Here is a 24,089-nt window from a genome sequence, read left to right as displayed (position 1 = left end):
GCCGCTCCCTTCTGAGCGTCTGAGTTCCCTCTCATGCTGATAGTTAAGTTCTCCGCTCTCCAGAGCTCTGTCTTGGTAGAGCTAGCATTGATCCCCTCACTATAGAGGGTCACCTATGAGCATGCTGCTCCCTCCCGAGCTCTCCTTGTTGGTCGAGCTGGCATTGCTCCCCTTAACTTAGAGGGTCACCTATGAGCATGCCGCTCCCTTCTGAAAGTCTGAGTTACTCTTCAGAGCTCTGCCTTGGTAGAGCTAGCATTCCTCCCCTCACTATAGAGGGTCACCTATGAGCATGCTGTTCCCTCCAGAGCATTTTAAAAGACGGTGTTTACAAATCCATGTTATGGTAACTGCGCACGCTAGTCTCTGTGCACTTTCTGAAAGCCATGTTGTGGTAAGATCGCACACTAAGTGTTTTGCAGTCTTTCTAAAATCCTGTACGGTATGGGTTACGCGCTGCGGCTTTGTACCCATTATTTGAGTCGGTCAGGCCCCGGTTTCACCTTGGGCCCCACTCTACCTATGTATGTGCTGCCCTCTCATGCTGAGAGTTAAGTTCTCTGCTCTCCAGAGCTCTAAAGCCATGGTAGAGCATCTGAAAAGAATTCAGCTCTGTGAGTTAGCAACTTCAGGTTGCTAGGCTTCTCTCTGCCTCCCTGTAAAGTTGCTCTCTTTGTTGGTAGAGCTAGCTTCGCTCCCCTCAGCATTGAGGGTCACCTATGAGCATCCTGCTCCCTTCCGAGAATATTTAAAATCCATGATATGTTAAGTGCGCACGCATGTCTCTGTGCACTTTCTGAAAGCCACGTTGTGGTAAGATCGCACACCAAGTGTTTTGCGGTCTTTCTAAAATCCTGTACGGTATGGGTTATGCGCTGCGGATTCTTGCCCATTCTTTAAGTCGGTCAGGCCCCGGTTTCACCTTGGGCCCCACTCTACCTATGTATGTGCTGCCCTCTCATGCTGGGAGTTAAGTTCTCTGCTCTCCAGAGCTCTAAAGCCATGGTAGAGAATCTGAAAAGAATTCAGCTCTGTGAGTTAGCAACTTCAGGTTGCTAGGCTTCTCTCTGCCTCCCTGTAAAGTTGCTCTCTTTGTTGGTAGAGCTAGCTTCGCTCCCCTCAGCATTGAGGGTCACCTATGAGCATCCTGCTCCCTTCCGAGAATATTTAAAATCCATGATATGTTAAGTGCGCACGCATGTCTCTGTGCACTTTCTGAAAGCCACGTTGTGGTAAGATCGCACACCAAGTGTTTTGCGGTCTTTCTAAAATCCTGTACAGTATGGGTTATGCGCTGCGGATTCTTGCCCATTCTTTAAGTCGGTCAGGCCCCGGTTTCACCTTGGGCCCCACTCTACCTATGTATCCCAGTGATACTACTTGAAGAGGGTGTTGCTACCAAGGATCTGTTGAGACAGTTCCTTCAGCGAGCTCTTGCAGAGCAAGCAGTAGCCCCTGGATGACAGGCCAAGACTTATTTACTATCCTAAGCGCTTGGTCGTATCCCCTTAAAGGAATCTCTTCTTCTGATTACAAGCCTTTGAGCTCTACCCTGGGTCCAGGAGGCCCGGCCCCTAACAGGTAAGTTCTGGGGTATGCTGTAACACTGCGTCATTCACGAAGAAGTGAATGATGTATTTTCCTGGCGCTCCTTTATACTGCTGCCGCGAAGGTTGTAACGTCATAGGCTGTCGCCTGCCAATGTTATTGTCGTGATTAGATATATGCTTCAAGACACCGGTCATGCCGAGGCGTTCCCCATAGCAACCCCTAGAGGATCTCGTTCCCTACTCTAAGAGAAACCATGGTTACATACGTAACCTGAGACGTTTTCCAGTATCTGTACATTACCGTACATTATTCTCATCTTAATTTTCTCTTAGTTGCCCCTGAGGCTGAACTTGATGCAGATCTTAGAAAAGCACTAGTTTTACGTGCTGGAGTCACAATGAGAATTTATGTACCTCTGAGAGGACGTCCTGCTCCAAAGGCAACATGGACTAAGGTCAATGCAAACTTGAAAGAAAGACAAGGTCTTATGATCACGACAACTGAATGGGATACCTTCCTTTATTGTGAGGATATCAACAGATATGATGCTGGCAAATATGTCCTAACTCTTGAAAACAGTAGTGGTACCAAGTCATATACCATTGTTGTCAAAGTACTAGGTAAGATTTTTTTTCTTTCTCTTTACAAACTGCCATTTGAGGTTTATTATTTAGTGTATCTAAGTCTGTAAATGTACACAGACACACCCGGACCACCAGTCAATCTGATTGTTAAGGAGACCTCAAAGGACCATGCATCTATCACTTGGGATGCCCCGTTAATTGATGGTGGTAGTTCCATTAAGAGCTATGTTGTTGAAAAACGTCTGGCTGAGAGAAAGGCTTGGACCTGTGTTGCTCCTGAATGTCCCAAGACATCTTTCAGGATTACTAATCTCGAATCTGGTAAATCTTACTGCTTCAGAGTCTCAGCTGAAAACATATATGGTATTGGCGATGGTTGTGAAACAGCTGGACCAGTCAAAGCCTCAGGTGAGACTTCTTTGATAATGTTGAATTTAGTTTAAATTGTAAATGCTAATCTATTGATTATGCCTAATTCTAATGTTAATGTCAATTGCAGAGCAACCTGGACCAGTTACAGATTTTAAACCCTCAGAGATCAGCAAGAATTCTTGCACTCTTGCCTGGAAGAAACCAATCAGTGATGGTGGAAGCCATATTGTTGCATATGTTCTAGACATCTGTGAAGGAGAAGACAAATGGAAGCTGCTAATGAAGTCTAAGCTCACCCAGTACACAATGACTGACCTTGTAGAAGGAAAGGAGTACAACTTTAGAGTCAAAGCCATTAATGAAGCAGCTGAAGGACCACCATCTGAGCTCACCATCTTGGCTAAAGATCAAATAGGTATTCATATAGTATACCTCAGGGTTTTTTTTTTTACATCAAAGACAGTGAGGATGCAAACATCCAATATATTGATACAATTTTCTCCCGATTTTTTACATTAACTGTTACATAACCAACTGTGTCTCTATGAATGGTCAGGCATTTTGACACGGTGTGTATTTGACTGTTCGAGCACAATGGGTCATGCAAGAGAACTGAAATGGATGCCCATATGCGGGTGCCTAATTCAGTTCTCTTACGTTTTTGTGCTTTTAATAACTGAAGTGCATGTCCCATACTTTGAAAACACCTGGGCCTGTATTCACAAAACATTTTATCTTACCACTAAGAGTTCTCCTAAATAGCAGTAAATGTTTTTAGCTAAGAGTTTTCTCTTAAAACCTATTCACAAAGCTGCTGAGACTGCTAAGAGTGCAGGCTGGGTTGACTTCATTACTATGGAGGATGTCAGCATGCTTACTAACTATGCACACAGTGATTGGCTGATAGTCTCTGTCAGAGATTTATTCATAGAAATATTGTAGAGCACAATATCATGTTGCCATAATCAAATAAATGTTTAAAAATAAAAATGTTAATTGTCACATTCAAAAATGCAGGATAAGTGTCACTAATTAAACAAGTACATGTTCAGCTTATTGTCAGCCTCTTACATGTATGCTTCTCAAAAACAATTAGCGGATATGCATATAAACAGCCTTTTAATTAACAGAGTAGAATAATCATGGCTGATAGTAATACATGCAAACGTAAAAAACAAACAAACGAAACAAAAAAAAAAACACAAACTGGACGCAAGAACAGTTGTTACTTCTTGCCCAACTGGTTAATGAAAACAAGGATATAATCAAAGGAAAATTTGGAGTTGGGATAACCTCCAAAACTAAAGGTGATACCTTTTTAAAATCTCATTATCGTCAAATGTTTCTAAAATGTTTACGTTCCTAGGCAGATTGCCAGCAACAGCCATTTTAGGATAGTTTGTGGCATGGTCTTAATGACACAAAGCTATTTTATTGCTAAAACGCTTTGTGAAATACTATTAGAGCAAAAATTTGGGAGTCCTAAATTTAGGATTGATGCCCATTATTTTTAAGATTTTCTCCTACATCAGCAAGTTATGAGCTACTTTTAGCCTTAAGATGTTTTGTGAATACAGGCCCTGGTCTACTTAGTAGTTGCATTTGTTTCTTTGTGGTTATGTAATCATGCCCAATAACATTTGAATTTTTCTTGTCTTTTTACAGTCCTTCCAGACTGTAATCTTAAAGGTTTGCCAGACTCTACCTATGTGGCAAAGGAAGGAAGCACTGTTCGTCTTAATATCCCTATTAGTGGAATCCCCGCTCCTGCAATCACATGGAAAAAGGGTGATGTTACTTTATCAGACAGTGGTAGGATCTCAGTTGAATCAACAGCAACATACACAGTCTTCCTGATTCGTGATTGCAATAGAGGGGATGCTGGCAAATTCACTATGATTTTGAGAAACAGTGCTGGAACAAAGGAATCAGCTATTGACATTAAAGTTGTTGGAAAGCCTGGAATCTGCACCGGTCCCATCAAATTTGATGAAATCACAGCTGAAGCGATTACTGTAGAATGGGGTCCACCCAAAGATGATGGTGGATCTGAAGTTACAAACTATTTTTTGGAGAAGAGGCGTTCTACTGCTAACAAGTGGGTCACTGTTGCTTCTGCAATTCAGAAGAACTCTATGAGAGTTACAAGACTTCATGATGGAACAGAATACATTTTCAGAGTTTGTGCTGAAAATAAATATGGAGTTGGAGAGTTCCTCAAATCTGATCCAGTAGTTGCTAAACATCCATTCAGTAAGTATTTAAATAAATGCTTAATATATATTTTTATTTAAATATTTGGATATTTAAATGTATTTCTTCACAATAAATACACACTTTTAACCACACCAGATGCACCAGGGGCTCCAGCACCACCTGAGGTTGTGAACATTCGTCATGAGTCTGCTATCCTAACATGGTCTGATCCAAAAGATACTGGAGGTTCACCCATCACAGGTAAAACATTTCTTAACTACATTTATTTATTTATTTGCAGTTTGTAACATCTAAACCTTTTTACTACTAATATTGCTTATAGGATATTACGTGGAATTCAAAGACAGAAATAGCTTGATGTGGAAGAGAGCCAGCAAGACACCTTTGAGAGTGAAAGAATGCAGAGTAACTGGTTTGATTGAAGGCCTGGAATATGAATTTAGGGTCATAGCTATGAATATAGCTGGACTTGGAAAGCCAAGCAAAACAACTGAATCACTTGTTGCTCTTGATCCAATTGGTGAGTTTAAGTGTGCTTTCTTTCAGCTTTTTTTAAGATCTGCCGTTCATCAGGAAGATATTTCAAAAACTTTTTTGCTATTATCTCCTTCTATAGATCCACCTGGCAAACCTGATGTGATCAGTGTCACACGAAACAGTGTAACACTTGTTTGGTCTGCACCCAAGTATGATGGTGGCCACAGACTAACCGGCTATATTGTAGAGAAATTAGAGCATCCTGGAAAGACCTGGATGAAGGCCAACCATGTGAATGTCCAAAGCTGTGCATACACTGTAACAGACCTACAGGAAGGCTGCACTTGTGAATTCAGAATAAGGGCTAAAAATGCAGCTGGAGCTATCAGTGCTCCCTCAGAGGCAACTGAGCCTCTTGTCTGCAAAGATGAATATGGTAAGCTGTATTGTCACGTTTTAACTAATTTGCTTAACCAAAGCCTCAGGAAATATAACAATGTTTATAAATATTACCTGATTTTTTTACAGAACCACCAACTATCACAATTGACCCTGAAATGAAGGATGGAGTGACTGTGAGGGCTGGAGAAACAATTGTCATCACAGCATCAAGCATTCTTGGCAAACCACCTCCTACAGCTGTGTGGTCTAAGGGTGGAAGAGAATTCAAGACCTCAGATGTTGTCCAAATTACAAGCACTCCCACATCTTCAACACTGTCAATCAAGTATGCCAGCCGAAAGAACACTGGGGAGTACATTATTACCGCAAGTAATCCATTTGGTATCAAGGAAGAGAAAGTTAAAGTGAAAATCCTGGATGTGCCTGGACCTCCAGGTCCTATTGAAGCCAGCAGTGTCTCTGCTGAAAAATGCACATTGACATGGTTGCCACCAGAAGAAGATGGTGGCTGCAGTATCAAATCATATACATTAGAAAAGAGAGAAACCAGCCGCCTACTCTGGACAAAGCTTGCCGAAGATGTTATGGATTGCCGCTACATTGCCAGCAAGCTGATAAAGGGAAATGAATACATATTCCGTGTTTTAGCTGTCAATCAGTATGGTATTGGTGATGCAACACAGTCTGGACCAGTTAAAATGGTTGATAGCTTTGGTAAGCTTAATTTCATATTTTACAACATAATCAATAGCTTTTATTGACTCCCACACCCACACCCACACACCCCCCCACACACACATATATATATATATATATATATATATATATATATATATTTATATATATATATATTTATATAAATAAATACATTTTTCTTTTTCTTTAACTTTACTCTTTTTTGCAGGACCTCCTGGGCCACCTTCAAAACCAGAAATTGATAATGTCAGTAAAAATGCTGTAACAATTTCTTGGAAGAGACCAATTGTAGATGGAGGAAGTGACATTAGAGGATATAGTGTTGAAAGAAAAGAGAGAAGAGGAATGAGATGGGTCAGAGCTTCAAAAAAGACCATTTCTGATCTACGTTGCAAGGTCTCAGGCCTGTCAGAGGAAATTGAATATGAATTCCGTGTAACTGCAGAGAATAAGGCTGGTTTTGGCGAGCCCAGTGAGCCATCACAACCTGTAATGACAAAGGATATTACATGTAAGTTGACCAAAAAATGTGTTAAAAATTACAGATATTGATTTCTTGTCAAACTTTGTCCTAAAGATTTTTTTTATCATTATGATTTTATTTTTCAGATCCACCAGGACCTCCATCCAACCCACGGATTACTGACACCACCAAAACAACAGCAACATTTAACTGGGGTAGACCCTTCTATGATGGTGGACTTGATGTGAAAGGATACATTGTTGAACATAAAAAGGAAGGTGATGATGACTGGGTTCAAGACACAACTACTCCATTGAGAATAACAGAATTTGTAGTTTCAAATCTACAATCAGGAGGAAAATATCACTTCAGAGTCAGGGCACTGAATTCAGAAGGACTTGGTGAACCTTCTGAAGTTGAGCAAGTTGTTGAACTAGTAGATCGAGAGGAGACACCTGAATTTGAACTTGATGCAGAGTTGAGAAGAACACTTGTTGTTAAGTCAGGTGCTTCAATCCGCATATTTGTGCCAATCAAGGGAAGGCCAACTCCAGATGTAACATGGCATAAGGAAGATGTACCGCTTAAAGGCCGTGCTCACATTGACACTACTGAATCATACACTCTAGTAGTCATCCCTGAGTGTACAAGATATGATGCTGGGAAATATGTCCTAACATTGGAAAATGTTGCTGGAAAGAAGTCTGGATTTGTCAATGTTCGTGTTGTGGACACCCCAGGACCTCCAGTAAATTTGAAACCAAGTGAAATCACAAAGAGTAGCATTACTTTACAATGGGAGATTCCAATCATTGATGGTGGTTCAAAGATTACAAATTATATTATTGAGAAGCGGGACGCAACACGAAAGGCTTACTCAACTATTACAGCAAACTGGCAGAAATGCTCGTACAAGATTCCAGACTTGGAAGAGGGCGCTGAATATTACTTTAGAGTTTTTGCTGAGAATGAAAGGGGCATCGGTGAACCAGCAGAGACACCTGAACCAATAAGAGCTTCTCAGGCTCCTTCTGCACCAGATAATCTGATTGTTTCAGATTTTTCCAAGGACACAGCAACTCTTGCATGGACAAAACCAAAATATGATGGTGGTAGTCGAATCACTGGCTATGTGATCGAGGCTCAACTGAAAGATTCTGATCAGTGGACACATGTGACAACAATAAAAGCTTTGGACTACACTGCAACAGAATTGGTGGAAAATGCAGAATATGTGTTCCGCATCTTTGCTGTAAACAGCTCAGGCAGGAGTGAACCTCGTGAATGTCGACCAGTTGTAATCAAGGAGCAAACCACTGCTCCAGAATTTGACCTCAGAGGTGTACATCAGAAGATGGTGGTAGCTAAAGCAGGTGATAATCTTAAAGTTGAGATCCCTATTCTGGGTCGTCCAAGACCACTTGTTGTATGGAAGAAAGAAGATCAGGAACTTAAACAGACACAGAGAATAAACATTGAAAATACTACAACTTCTACAATTCTAAACATTAATGAAATTAAGAGAAAAGATGGAGGACAGTATTCAATGACAGGAAAGAACATCTTAGGAACTGTGACTGAAATCATTACTGTTCAAGTACATGATATTCCAGGACCTCCAACTGGACCAATAAAATTGGATGAAGTTTCTTGTGACTATGTGATAATATCATGGGAAGCTCCAGAAAATGATGGAGGAGTTCCTATTAATAACTACATTGTTGAAATGCGTGAGACAACTGGCACATCCTGGGTGGAACTGGCAGCAACCGTTATTCGCACAACATTTAAAGCCGCACGGCTCACAACTGGTATTGAATATCAGTTCCGTGTAAAAGCTCAGAACAGATATGGTGTTGGACCCTACATAACATCAGAACCAGTGGTGGCTGCTTATCCATTTGATGTTCCAGGACAGCCTGGAATTCCACAAGTAGTTGCCTTCACCAAGGATTCAATGACAATCAGCTGGAATGAACCTTCTTCAGATGGCGGTAGCCCAATGTTAGGATACCACATTGAGAGGAAAGAGAAGAACAGCATACTCTGGCAGAGGATCAGCAAAGCTCTAGTTGTTGGCAATATGTTTAAATCGCCAGGTCTGATTGATGGTATTGCATATGAATTCCGTGTTATTGCAGAAAATCTGGCTGGTCTCAGCAAACCAAGCAAGCCATCTGAGATGACATATGCGCTTGATCCTGTAGACCCCCCAAGTCAACCAGTGGCACTTAACATAACTAGACATGAAGTTACTCTTCAATGGACAAAGCCAGAGGGTGATGGTGGTTTCTCAATAACTGGATATACAGTTGAAAAAAGAGAGCTGCCCAATGGTCGCTGGCTGAAAGCCAACTTTAGCAACATTCTTGAGACAAACTTTACTGTAAGTGGTCTCACTGAAGATGCTTCTTATGAATTCCGTGTATTAGCAAGGAACTCAGCTGGAGCTGTCAGCAAACCATCTAAACCTTCAGAGGTCATTGTCTGCAGAGATGACATTGAAGAGCCAAAAATTGATGCTGATGCAAGTTTCAGTAGCGCTGTGGTTGTGAAAGCAGGAGATGTCTTCAAGCTAGATGCACGTGTTACAGGCCGCCCAATTCCATCCTTGGTTTGGACTAAAGATGGCAAGGAGCTTGAAGACACTGGAAAACTAGAGATCAAAACATCAGATTTCTATACTTGTTTGATTAACAAAGATTCTTTACGTAGAGATGGTGGTGCATACACTCTAACTGCTAGCAATCCAGGAGGATTTGCCAAATTTGTCTTCAACGTTAAAGTTCTTGACAGACCTGGCCCACCTGAAGGACCACTGCATGTCACAGACATGACAACAGAGAAATGTATTCTTTCATGGCTGCCACCACTTCATGATGGAGGAGGAAAGATTGAATATTACATCATTCAGAGACGTGAAACAAGTAGACTTACATGGACAAATGTAGCCACAGATTTACAAGTAAACCGCTATAAGGTTACCAAATTGCTGAAAGGAAATGAATATATCTTCAGAGTCATGGCTGTGAACAAGTATGGAGTTGGAGAACCTCTTGAATCTGAGCCTGCTGTTGCCACTAATCCATATGTGGCTTCTGATCCTCCACAGGTACCAGAAGTAACTGCTATAACAAAATATTCAATGGTAGTTTGTTGGGGACATCCTGAACACAATGGTGGAAGTAGTATAAATACCTACATCATTGAGAGGAGAGACAAAACTGGTCTTCGTTGGGTAAAATGCAATAAAAGGACTGTTACTGATCTGCGCTTCAAAGTTTCAGGACTAACACCTGGTCATGAGTATGAATATAGAATCCTAGCTGAAAATGCTGCTGGCTTAAGTGCTCCAAGCCCTTCAAGTCCATTCTACAAAGCATGTGACACAATTTTCCAACCTGGACCCCCTGGAAATCCTAGGATTTTGGATACAACTAAGTCATCCATTACTATTGCTTGGAATAAACCAGTTTACGATGGTGGCTCAGATATCACAGGTTATATTGTTGAAACATGCCTGCCAGAGGAAGATGAATGGACTATTGTCACTCCAAGGGCTGGGCTAACAGCAACATCATTCACCATAACCAACCTTACTGAAAACCAAGAATACAAGATCAATATTTCAGCTCTTAACTGTGAAGGTGTTGGAGAGCCAGCCTCTTTGCCTGGTTCACCTAAAGCTGAAGACAGACTCCTTCCACCTGAAATCGAGCTTGACTCAGACCTTCGCAAAGTAGTGAGCATCAGAGCATGCAGTACCTTGAGATTATTTGTGCCAATTAAAGGAAGACCTGCACCAGAAGTCAGATGGTCAAAGGAGACAGGTGAACCCCTTGATAGAGCATCTATTGAAATTACATCATCCTTCACCACATTGGTTATTGAGAATGTAAATAGATTTGATGGTGGAAAATATATGCTAACTGTGGAAAACAGTTCAGGAGCTAAAACGGCGTTTGTTAATGTCCGAGTTCTTGACACTCCTGATGCACCACAAAACCTCACAATCAAGGACATCACAAAAGATTCTGCTTCCCTCATCTGGGATCCTCCAGTCATTGATGGTGGATCAAGAATCAGGCATTATATTGTTGAAAAACGTGAATCTACACGAAAAGCATATTCCATTGTTAATGCCTCCTGTCCCAAAACAAGTTGTAGAATTGGAGACTTACAGGAAGGAAGCATGTATTTCTTCAGAATTTTGGCTGAAAATGAGTATGGTGTTGGTCTTCCAGTAGAGACCACAGAAGCTATAAAAATCTCTGAGAAACCTCTTCCTCCTGGAAAAGTGACTTTGAAAGAAGTAACTGGCAACAGTGTAACACTTTCTTGGGAGAAGCCAGACCATGATGGAGGAAGCAGAATTACAGGTTATATTGTTGAAATGCAAGGGAAAAACAGTGAAAAATGGACACAAGTAATGACTGTTAAAGTAACAGAGGCAATCGTTGTTGGCCTAACACAAGGTGAAGAATACTCCTTCCGTATTTCAGCAACTAATGAAAAGGGAACCAGTGATCCACGTCCACTTAGTGTCCCTGTGGTTGCTATGGATGTTGTTATTGCTCCTGCCTTCAAACTTCTGTTCAGTACATTCAGTGTTCTGGCAGGTGATGATCTAAAAATTGATGTGCCTTATGTTGCTCAGCCCAAGGCAGCAGTTACCTGGCAAAAAGATGGCATTGCTCTGAAAGAGACAACAAGAGTAAACTCTGAAGTAGCAGAGAAACACCTTTACCTTGTGATTAGAGAGGCAACACGGGATGATGTGGGCAAATATACTATTAAACTGACAAACTCAGCTGGTGAAGCTACAGCAGACCTCAGTGTTATTGTACTTGATAAACCTGGACCACCAACTGGCCCAATCAAAATAGAGGAGGTAACTGCAGACAGTGCTACATTATCATGGCAGCCTCCAGAGTATGAAGGAGGCTGTAGCATTAATAACTATATTGTGGAAAAACGAGACACATCTACCACCAATTGGCAGATTGTATCAGCAACAGTGGCAAGGACAACAACTAAAGCTGCAAGATTGAAGACTGGCTGTGAATATCAATTTAGGATTGCTGCTGAAAATAGATACGGAAAAAGTTCAGTTCTTTTGTCTCAGCCAGTTGTTGCGCAATATCCGTTTGAAGTCCCAAATCCACCAGGAACTCCAGCTGTTCAGTCTGCTACTAAAGAAAGCATGGTTATTGTGTGGAACAAACCCAGTAGTGATGGTGGAAGCAAGATTTTGGGATATCACATTGAGAGTAAGGAAAGAAACAGCTTGCTGTGGGTAAAACAAAACAAAACGCTCATTCCAGACACAAGATTTAAGATAGGTGGGATTGAAGAAGGCATTGAATATGAATTTAGGGTTTATGCTGAGAATATAGTTGGTTTGAGCAAAGCAAGCAAAATATCAGAAATCCAGGTGGCTAGAGATCCATGTGACCCTCCAGGCAAACCTGAAGCAGTGATTGTCACAAGAAGCTCTGTAACACTCAGGTGGACACCACCACAGTTTGATGGTGGCAGCAAGATTACTGGATATGTCATTGAGAAAAAAGAATTGCCTAATGGCCGATGGATGAAAGCCTCTTTTACAAATATCATTGAGACTGAATTTGTTGTCAGTGGCTTGGTAGAGGAGCAGCAGTATGAATTCCGTGTTATTGCAAGAAATGCTGCTGGTGTGTCTAGTGCACCATCAGACAGTACTGGTGCAATCACAGCAAAGGATGAAGTTGAACCACCCCAAATTGACTTGGATGCCAAATATTCCCAAACAATTGTTGTTAATGCTGGAGAATCGTTCAAAGTAGATGCAGGGATACTTGGAAAACCTATTCCTTTAGTTCACTGGATAAAAGCTGGTGAAGAACTTACAAATACTGCAAGACTTGAGATAAAGAATACTGACTTCACAACTACTCTTAGTGTGAAGGAGGCTATCCGTGTTGATGGAGGCCAGTACACCTTGCTACTGAAAAATGTTGGTGGGGAGAAATCAGTAATTGTCAATGTCAAGGTTCTGGACAGACCTGGGCCTCCAGATGGCCCAATTTCAATCTATGGTGTTACCAGTGAAAAGTGCTGCATTGCCTGGAAAACTCCATTGCACGATGGAGGAGCGGAGGTGTCTCATTACATTGTGGAAAGAAGAGAGACCAGCCGATTAGTTTGGACTGTTGTGGAATCTAAGGTACAAACCCTCAATCTTAAAATTACAAAACTCCTTCCTGGAAATGAGTATATTTTCAGAGTGATACCTGTAAATAAATATGGAATTGGTGAGCCTTTGGAATCTGATCCAGTGATTGCAGCAAATCCATTTGTCCCACCTGATGCACCAAGTAATGTTGAAGTGTCAAATATAACAAAGGATTCCATGGTTATAATATGGGAAAGACCCACTAATGATGGCGGCAATGCAATAACAGGATACATTGTTGAAAAGAGAGACAAAGAAGGCGTTAGATGGACAAGATGCAACAAACGTGTAGTGAGTGAACTACGCTTTAGAGTAACAGGACTTCTTGAAAACCGAAGTTATGAATTCCGTGTGTCTGCTGAGAATGCAGCTGGAGTTGGTAAACCAAGTCCACCCACAGTGTACTTCAAGGCAGTGGATCCAGTCTTCAAACCTGGTCCACCAAACAACCCTAGGGTAATTTATGTCTCAAGAGCATCTGTTGTTCTGCATTGGGGAAAGCCAATTTATGATGGTGGGTGTGAAATTCAGAGTTATATTGTTGAGGCATGTGAAGTCACTTACGATGAATGGATGATGTGTACACCACCCTCTGGAATAACAGAGACAAGATTTGAGGTTAAAAAACTGCTTGAAAAGCATGAGTACAAATTCAGAATCTGTGCCGTAAATAAGCTTGGTGTGGGAGAAACTGCTGATATCCCAGGAACCATTATCATAGAGGATAAACTTGAGGCACCAGATATTGACCTTGATGCTGACCTGAGAAAGATGATAACTGTCAGGGCTGGAGGCTCTCTCAGATTGTTTGTTCCTATTCGTGGAATGCCAACTCCCGAAGTCAAGTGGGGAAAGGCTGAAGGTGAAATCAATGAGGCAGCTCAAATTGATATTACAAGCAGTTTCACCTCACTTATAATTGAAAATGTTAATAGATTTGACAGTGGAAAATACAATTTATCTCTGGAAAATGCCAGTGGAACAAAATCTGCATTTATTAGTGTCAGAGTATTAGATACTCCTGATGCACCTGCAAACTTCCGTGTGAAGGAAATAACAAAGAATTCAGTCACTCTTACCTGGGAGCCACCTTTGCTGGATGGTGGAGCTAAAATTAAAAACTACATTGTTGAAAAACGAGAGAGTACAAGAAAGGTATACTCTGCTGTTACTACCTGCAACAAGATGACATGGAAAATTGAACCACTCCAAGAGGGAAGCAACTTTTTCTTCAGGGTTCTTGCTGAAAATGAAAATGGTATTGGATTGCCTGCAGAGACTCTTGATCCAATAAAAATATCAGAGGTGCCACAACCCCCTGGTAAAGTTTCTGTAATGGATGTAACACGAAAGAGTGTTTCTCTCAAATGGGAAAAACCAGAGCATGATGGAGGCAGCAGAATTGCTCATTATGAAGTTGAAATGCAAGCAAAAGATCAAGATAAATGGTCTCTTTGTGCTCAAGTAAAATCTCTTGACACTGTAGTAACTAATTTAGTCCAAGGTGGGGAGTACAATTTCAGAGTTATTGCCGTCAACGACAAGGGAAAGAGTGATCCCAGACCCTTGGCAAACCCTGTTGTCGCAAAGGACCTTGTTATTCAGCCCTCAGTAAGAACAAAACTTAGTACTTACAATGTACAGGTTGGGCATGATTTGAAAATTGAAGCCAGAATTGCTGGTCATCCAAAACCAACCATTACATGGACTAAAGATGGTTCAGCTCTGAAACAGACCACAAGAGTAAATGTTGCTGACACTGCACATCATACCACTCTTACCATCAAAGATGCAACAAGAGAAGATGGTGGTATGTATAACATTGTTGTGGCTAATGTACTTGGACAAGCAGAAGCCACTGTTGAAATAATCATACTTGAAAAACCTGGCCCACCAACAGGCCCAGTCAAGATTGATGAAGTAAGTGCAGAGAGCATTACACTATCTTGGGACCCACCAACATACACTGGAGGCTGCCAGATTTCAAATTATATTGTCCAAAAGAGAGACACTACCACCACTAACTGGGTAGTTGTTTCAGCCACAGTAGCAAGAACCACACTTAAAATTGGTAATTTAAAAACTGGAGCTGAATACCAGTTTAGAATTTTTGCTGAGAATAGGTATGGTAAAAGCTATGGCATTGACTCAGATCCAGTTCTTGCCCAATATCCTTTCAAGGAGCCTGGGCCTCCAGGAACTCCATTTGTGTCAGCATTCACAAAAGAGTCTATGGTTGTTGAATGGCACAAACCAGTCTCAGATGGTGGAAGTGCTATTCTAGGATATCATCTAGAGAGAAAGGAGAAAAATAGCATTCTTTGGACAAAGATCAATAAAATACTAATTCAAGACACCAGATTTAAAACATTTCCTTTGGAAGAGGGCATTGAATATGAATTCAGAGTCTATGCTGAAAACATAGTTGGAATTGGGATGTGCAGCAAAGTCTCTGAAGGTTGTGTGGCACGTGACCCATGTGACCCTCCAGGCACCCCTGTGCCAGTGATCGTGACAAGACACTCAGTGAAACTTAGATGGACACCACCGGAATATGATGGAGGCAGCCTTGTCACTGGATATGTTGTGGAGAAACGAGACCTGCCAGAAGGCCGTTGGATGAAAGCTAGTTTTACAAACATTCTTGAAACTGAATTTACAGTCACAGGCCTGACAGAAGACTGCAAATATGATTTCAGAGTTATTGCCAGAAATGGAGCTGGATCAGTTAGTAGACCCTCTGTGAGCACAGGCTCAATTACAGCTAAGGATGAAGTTGAACCACCAACCTATGAGGTTGCCTCAGAGTACAGCCAAATTTTGACAGTGAATGCCGGAGACACATTTACCTTGGAAGCATCCATACTAGGAAAGCCAATTCCAACAATGCAGTGGTTTAAGGGTGATGTGGAAGTTGAAAATTCAGCAAGAGCTGAGATCAAGAATACTGACTTCAAAGCAATTCTTGTCGTCAAAGATGCCATTCGAATTGATGGAGGACAGTACACATTGCACCTCACTAATGTGGCTGGAACAAAATCTGTTTCTTTCAATGTAAGAGTCCTTGATAGACCTGGACCCCCTGAAGCTCCTCTGACTGTCTCTGGTGTAACATCTGAGAAGTGTTCATTGTCATGGCTGCCTCCAAAACATGATGGTGGCAGTAGTATTTCTTATTATATCATACAGAAAAGAGAAACAAGTCGTCTTGCTTGGACTGTAGTTTCAGGTGATTGTGGAGCAACCATGTTTAAAGTTACTAAACTTCTACAAGGAAATGAATACATTTTCCGTGTCATGGCTGTCAACAAGTATGGAGTTGGTGAACCACTTGAATCTGCACCAGTGATAATGAGAAATCCTTTTGTTCCACCTGGACCACCTAAAGAACTAGAAATAACAAATATTTCAAGAGACTCCATGACAGTATGCTGGACTCGTCCTGAAACCGATGGTGGAAGTGAGATTGTTGGTTACATTGTAGAGAAGAGAGACAGAACTGGAGTGCGTTGGACAAAATGTAACAAACGCAGAGTCACAGACCTACGTTTCAGAGTCACAGGCTTGACAGAGGATCATGAATATGAATTCAGGTTATCTGCAGAAAATGCTGCTGGAGTTGGACAGCCAAGTCCACCAACTGTTTATTACAAAGCCTGTGATCCAACATTTAAGCCTGGCCCACCAACTAATGGACACCTTGTTGACACTACAAAGAATTCAGTCACAATTGCATGGAGTAGACCAATATATGATGGTGGTTTAGACATCCAAGGCTATGTTGTTGAGATATGTAAAGCTGATGAAGAAGAAGAATGGACCACGTGTACTCCGCCCTCTGGATTAAATGATACTAAATTTACAATAACTAAACTCACTGAACACCAAGAATACAAAGTTCACGTATGTGCTCTTAATAAACTGGGTGTTGGTGAACCAGTGTCTATCCAAGGAACTGTCAAACCAGTGGATAAAATGGATGCCCCTGAAATTGAGCTTGACTCTGAGTTGAGGAAAGGTATTGTTGTGCATGCTGGAGGGTCTATGAGAATCAACATACCATTCAAAGGACGCCCCATTCCTGAGATAAACTGGACCAAGGATGAGGGAGATTTACTAGATAAAGCCCAAATAGAAAAGGGACCAGATTACACTCAGTTATTAATTAATATATGTGACAGAAATGATGCTGGAAAATATACTCTGACTTTGGAAAATAATGCTGGCACTAAATCAGCCTTTGTGTCAGTAAAAGTTCTCGATACACCAGGTGCTCCACAGAATCTCGTCGTGAAAGATGTAACAAGAAACTACGCCACCCTCGTTTGGGAACCTCCCCTTATAGATGGTGGTTCAAAAATAAAAAATTATATAATTGACAAGAGAGAATCAAATAGACAAGGATTTGTAAACATTACTACCAAGTGCTCCAAAACCAGCTTCCGAGTGGGTGATTTGACAGAGGGTGGTATTTATTACTTCAGAGTTATGGCAGAAAATGAATTTGGAATTGGTCTCCCTGTAGAAACAGAAGAATCTGTGAAGACAGCAGATCCTCCTTTATCTGTTGGCAAGGTATCTTTGACTGATGTGACAAAGACCACAGCATCACTTTCCTGGGATAAACCAGATCATGATGGTGGTAGTAGAATCCTGGGTTATTATATTGAAATGCAACCAAAAGGATCAGAGGAATGGACAATTGCCACAGTCACCAAAACATGTGAAGGTGCAGTGACAGGACTTAGTTCAGGACAAGAGTACCTCTTCAGAATTTTAGCTTACAATGAGAAGGGAAAAAGTGATCCAAGGCCATTGGCTGCTCCTGTGACAGCCAAAGATGTTACTATTGAACCAAGCTTCAAACTACTTTCCAACACATACAGTGTTCAATCTGGTGAAGATCTCAAAGTGGAAATACCATTTAAAGGGCGTCCAACTCCAAAGATTGCATGGATGAAAGATGGACAAGCACTGAAAGAAACAACTAGATTAAATGTCTCAAGCAGCAGTTCTTCAACAGTTCTTAAAATTAAAGATGCAAATAGAGAAGACTCTGGCAAGTACATAGTTACAGCTACAAATAATATAGGTACGGTCACAGAAGAGATTGGCATAATCATTCTTGACAAGCCAGGCCCACCAGTCGGACCAGTTAAAATTGATGAAGTAAGTGCCACCTATGTTATCATCTCCTGGGAGCCACCAGTGTACACAGGTGGTTGTCAGATAAACAACTACATAGTGGAAAAACGTGATACAACCACTACTAACTGGCAGATTGTTTCAGCAACCATTGCTCGTACCACAATCAAAGTCACAAAGCTGAAGACTGGCTCCGAATATCAGTTTAGAGTGTTTGCTGAGAACAGATATGGAAAGAGCACATCGCTAGATTCAGCGCCAGTAGTGGTCAGTTATCCTTTTACTGAGCCTGCAGCTCCTGGTGCACCATTTGTTTCATCAGTGACAAAAGACCACATGACAATTGAATGGAAACCCCCCAGCAATAACGGAGGTAGCCCTGTTATTGGGTATCACCTTGAGCGTAAAGAAAAGAACAGCATTTTATGGACCAAACTTAACAAGCTTCTTATCACTGACACTCGATTTAAAACAAATGGTCTGGAGGAGGGAATTGAATATGAATACAGAGTGTATGCTGAAAATATTGCAGGAATCAGTCCATCAAGCAAAGTCTCAGAAAGTGTTGTTGCACGTGATCCGTGTGATCCCCCTGGAGCTCCTGAAGCCATTGTTATCACAAGAAACCTAATAACTCTTCAGTGGGCAAAACCACAGTATGATGGTGGCAGTGCAATTACAGGATACATTATTGAAAGGAAGAAGCTGCCTGAAGGTCGTTGGATGAAGGCCAGCTTCACAAATATTATAGACACCCAATTTACAATAACTGGACTGGAGGAAGAACAAAGATATGAATTTAGAGTAATTGCCAGAAATGCAGCTGGTATTTTAAGTGTACCCTCTGAAAGCACTGGACCAATTACTGCTCAGGATGAGATTGAAGCGCCATCTGTCTCCATGGATTCAAAATTTAAAGATGCTATTATTGTAAAAGCTGGTGAGTCCTTTATTATTGATGCCGACATTGCTGGAAAACCTCTTCCTGATATTATGTGGCTTAAGGATGGAAAAGAAATTGACAGTGCTACACCCAGAACGGAGATTAAATCCACCATAACACGAACAGTTTTGACTGTTAAGGACTGCATTAGAGTAGATGGTGGTCATTTCCTCTTAAGTCTCAGTAACGTTGGTGGAACCAAACAGGTACCCATTATTGTCAAGGTTCTTGATAGACCTGGTCCACCTGATGGCCCTCTAAAGGTAACTGGTGTCACAGCAGAAAAATGTTATTTGCATTGGAGCCACCCACCACATGATGGTGGAGCTGGTATTTCTCATTACATTATTGAAAAAAGAGAAACTAGCAGACTGTCTTGGACAGTAGTGGAACCTAAAATTCAAGCAATTAGTTACAAAGTCACTAAACTCCTCCCTGGTAATGAGTATATCTTCAGAGTCATGGCAGTTAATAAGTATGGTATTGGCGAACCACTTGAATCTGAACCTGTCCTTGCAAAAAATCCTTTCAACAAACCTGGACCACCTTCAACTCCTGAAGCAAGTGCAATCACCAGAGACTCAATAGTCCTTACATGGGAACGGCCAGAGGATGATGGTGGATCACAAATTGATGGTTATGTTCTTGAGAAACGTGATAAAGAGGGTATAAGATGGACAAAGTGTAACAAGAAAAGACTGAATGACTTGAGATTCAGAGCTACTGGGCTTACAGAGGGACACTTCTATGAATTCAGAGTATCTGCTGAAAATGCTGCAGGTGTGGGCACACCAAGTGAACCATCTGAATATTACAAAGCTTGTGATGCAACTTATCCCCCTGGTCCTCCTAATAATCCTAAAATAACAGATCACTCAAGCACAACTGTTTCCTTGGCATGGAGTAGGCCAATTTATGATGGTGGAGCACCTGTCTCAGGATACATTGTTGAGGCAAAGGACGTTAGTGACGATGAATGGACTGTGTGCACTCCACCAACCGGTGTGCAAACAACTAATTTCACCATCAGAAAATTAAAGGAAAATGTAGAATACAACTTCCGTATTTGTGCACTTAATATTGAGGGGGCTGGAGAGCATCTTGATGTTCCAGGATCTGTAATTGCTGCTGAAAAACTTGAAGCTCCTGAGATAGAACTTGACGCAGATCTTAGGAAATGTGTGATTGTGCGTGCCAGTGCAACACTCCGGTTATTTGTCACCATAAGGGGAAGGCCAGAGCCAGAGGTTAAGTGGACTAAGGCAGATGGTACCTTACCAGAACGTGCTCAAACTGAAGTAACCGGCTCTTACACTGTGCTTGTTATTGACAATGTTAATCGATTTGACACGGGCAAATATGTTGTGACCCTTGAAAACAATAGTGGCACAAAATCTGCATTTATTAATGTCAAGGTCCTTGACTCTCCAAGTGCTCCAGTGAACTTTGAAATTAAGGATGTAAAGAGAGATTCTGTTCAGTTACAGTGGGAGCCTCCACAAATTGATGGTGGTGCCAAGATCACCCATTACATTGTGGAAAAGCGAGAATCTAAAAGGCTGGCATTCACAACTGTGACAAACAACTGTGTCAGAAATTCATTCAAGGTTGACAATCTCCAAGAGGGAGGTCTTTACCACTTCCGTGTTTTGGCTGTGAATGAACTTGGTGTTGGTTTGCCTGCAGAGACCATAGAGGCTGTCAAAGTTTCCCAAGTACCCTTACCACCTGGTAAAATTACAGTTGTTGATGTAACTCGCCACACTGTTACTCTAGCATGGGAAAAGCCAGATCATGATGGTGGCAGCAAAATTACAGGGTACACAGTGGAAATGATGACTAAAGGATCAGATAAATGGACTGTATGTGCTACAGTAAAGGCACTGGAAGCCACAATTGAAGGACTTACAACAGGAGAGGAATACAGCTTCAAAATTACAGCACTTAATGACAAAGGAAAAAGTGATCCTAAACCCCTAGGAGCATCTGTTGTGGCAAGAGATATTACGATTGAACCCATTATTGATTTGCTGTTTAATACCTACAGTATAAAAGCTGGAGATGATCTCAAAATTGATGTTCCATTCAGAGGCAGACCTCCTCCAGAGGTTACATGGAAAAAGGATGGTCACTCATTGAAACAAACAACCAGAGTTAATGTGTTGACATCAAAGTCATCATCAAAGATTGTCATCAAGGATGCTACAAGGGAGGATGTTGGAAAATATGAAATTACTTTAACTAATTCGATTGGTGTTAAATCAGCAGAAATATCTGTTATTGTTCTTGATAAACCAGGTCCACCAGGTGCAATCAAGGTAGATGAAATAAGTGCTGATTTTATTTCACTATCATGGGACCCTCCAATTTATGATGGTGGCTGTCAAATTAATAATTATGTGGTCGAGAAGAGAGATACAACCACTACAGCTTGGCAAATTGTTTCAGCAACAGTTGCAAGGACATCAATCAAAGTAATTCGTTTGACACAAGGAACAGAGTATCAGTTCCGTGTTGCTGCAGAGAATCGTTATGGTAAAAGCCATGCAGTTGACTCTGCCCCAATTGTTGCACAGTACCCCTTCTCACCTCCAGGCCCTCCAACCAGCCTTCACATTTCTCAAGCCACTAAATCAGGAATGCTAGTTACCTGGAACAGACCAGCAAGTGATGGTGGAAGTCCTGTCATTGGATATCACTTGGAATGCAAAGATCAAAGCAGTATTCTCTGGACAAAGATGAACAGAGGACCAATTACAGAAACTCAGTTCAAGGTCACTGGTTTGGAAGAAGGCCTCTTATATCAGTATAGAGTATATGCTGAGAATATAGCTGGTATTGGACCTTGCACAAAGGCATGTGATCCTGCTTCTGCCCGAGATCCATGTGCATCTCCAGGTCAACCAGTAGTTATGAACATCACAAGAACATCTGTTTCTCTCTCCTGGGCAATACCTGAGTTTGATGGTGGAGCTAAGGTGACTGGCTACATTGTAGAACGCAGGGAACTTCCAGATGGGCGGTGGTTAAAGTGTAATTTCACCAATCTTCAAGAAACATTCTTTGACATAACTGGCCTGATTGAAGATCAAAGATATGATTTCCATGTAATTGCTAAGAATGCTGCTGGCTTACTCAGTGAACCATCAGAGGGTACAGGTCCTGTGACTGTAAAAGATGATGTTGATCCACCACGCATCACAATTGAGGACAAGCTAAGACAACTTGTTGTAGTGAAAGCTGGAGACTTACTCAGAATTGATGCTGAAATATCAGGACGGCCAATTCCTGTGATTTCATGGGCAAAGGATGGAAAAGAGATTGAAGCCAAGGCCAGATTTGAGATTTCTTCAACACTCACTAGTACAACACTAATTGTGAGAGATGCCATTAGACGAGACTCGGGACAGTATGTTCTAACATTGCAAAATGTTGCAGGCACCAGATCTTTGGCAGTAAACTGTAAGGTCCTGGACAGGCCTGGCCCATCAGCTGGACCATTGGAAGTAACTGGTGTGACTGCAGAGAAATGTACATTGACTTGGGGACCACCTCAAGAAAATGGAGGTGCTGAAATTCAGCACTACATAGTTGAAAAACGTGAAACAAGCCGGCTTGCCTGGACTCTGGTCTATGCAGATATGAAGGCCACAACATGTAAAGTAACAAAACTGCTCAAAGGTAATGAGTATATATTTAGAGTTCGGGGAGTTAATAAGTATGGAACCGGTGAAGCTCTGGAGAGTGATCCTGTTAAGGCAATGGATCCATTTACAGTCCCTACTGCACCAACAAATGTTGAAGTCACCAGTGTTACAAGTGAAGCAATGACGATTTGCTGGGAAAGACCTGTCTCTGATGGAGGCAGTAGTATTTGTGGCTATGTAATTGAGAAATGTGAGAAAACTGGTCTTCGCTGGGTACGTGTCAACAAAAAGCCTGTCTATGACTTAAGAGTAAAAGCTTCCAATCTCCGTGAAGGATCCGAGTATGAATACAGAGTATTTGCAGAGAATGCTGCTGGTTTGAGTGTGCCAAGTGTGCCTTGCCCATTAACAAAGGCAGAGGATCCATTGTTCCTACCATCACCTCCAGCTAAACCTAAAATAATTGATTCTTCTAAAACATCAATAACTTTGTCTTGGAACAAGCCATTATTTGATGGTGGCTCCCCAGTTACAGGATATATGGTGGAATACAGGAAAACCAATGATGATGACTGGACACTTGGTGTCAGTAACACTAAGGGTACAGAGTTCACTGTGGTGGGACTCACTTCAGGAGAAGAGTATGTCTTTGTTGTCAGATCAATTAACAAGATTGGTCCAAGTGAGCAAAGCCATGAAACCGATCCACAGATAGCAAAGGACAGAGAAGATGAGCCAGTTTTCCTAATCAGTAATGAAATGAGGAAGACACTGATTGTCAAAGATGGCAGCTCATTTACACTTAGAGTCCCATTCAAGGGAAAGCCTGTTCCACATGTAATGTGGAACAAACCAGATGTTGATCTGAGAGTGAGGGCTGCTATTGATATAACCGATAACTGTACATCCATCACAATTGAGCAAGCTACAAGAGATGACTCAGGAAAATACACTGTAACCCTCCAAAATGTTGCTGGAACTGCTACACTGACATTGAGCGTAAAGGTCCTTGATTCGCCAGGCCCACCAGCCTGCATTGAAATAAAGGAAGTCACCAAGAGCTCTGCAACTATTACATGGGATACTCCTGAGAATGAAGGTGGTGCTCCAGTCAAGAACTACCTTGTTGATCTCCGTGAGGCAACTAAAATGGGCTGGACCAGGATTACAGATAGTTGTCCCAGGTTGACTTATAAAGTTAATGATCTTCAAGAAGGCGGTGTTTATTATTTCAGAGTTACAGGTGAAAATGAGTACGGTATTGGAGTCCCACTTGAGACCAAAGGAGGAACAAAGATTACAGGTAAAATAAAATTGTTTATTTTGTCTTTTCTGTAGCATATTTTTTTTATTATTATTTCAAGTCTTTGATGCATAT

General features: G+C 41.5%; 1 protein-coding gene across 1 annotated transcript in view; it reads left to right on the top strand.

The window, feature by feature from the left end:
- Positions 1-24,089, top strand: part of ttn.2 (titin, tandem duplicate 2) — a 165,143-nt gene that overhangs the window by 116,028 nt on the left and 25,026 nt on the right. Inside the window, exons 192-201 of the mRNA XM_079427427.1 lie at positions 1,884-2,171; positions 2,253-2,543; positions 2,635-2,922; positions 4,173-4,760; positions 4,860-4,964; positions 5,047-5,244; positions 5,341-5,637; positions 5,730-6,317; positions 6,508-6,810; positions 6,909-24,014. Of these exons, the coding sequence (XP_079283553.1) occupies positions 1,884-2,171; positions 2,253-2,543; positions 2,635-2,922; positions 4,173-4,760; positions 4,860-4,964; positions 5,047-5,244; positions 5,341-5,637; positions 5,730-6,317; positions 6,508-6,810; positions 6,909-24,014 (20,052 nt within the window). The remainder of the gene's footprint in view (positions 1-1,883; positions 2,172-2,252; positions 2,544-2,634; positions 2,923-4,172; positions 4,761-4,859; positions 4,965-5,046; positions 5,245-5,340; positions 5,638-5,729; positions 6,318-6,507; positions 6,811-6,908; positions 24,015-24,089) is intronic.

The sequence above is a fragment of the Barbus barbus genome, assembly GCF_936440315.1.
Source record: "Barbus barbus genome assembly, chromosome: 10".
NCBI lineage: Eukaryota > Metazoa > Chordata > Actinopteri > Cypriniformes > Cyprinidae > Barbus > Barbus barbus.
This window is presented reverse-complemented; position numbering and strand designations above follow the sequence as displayed.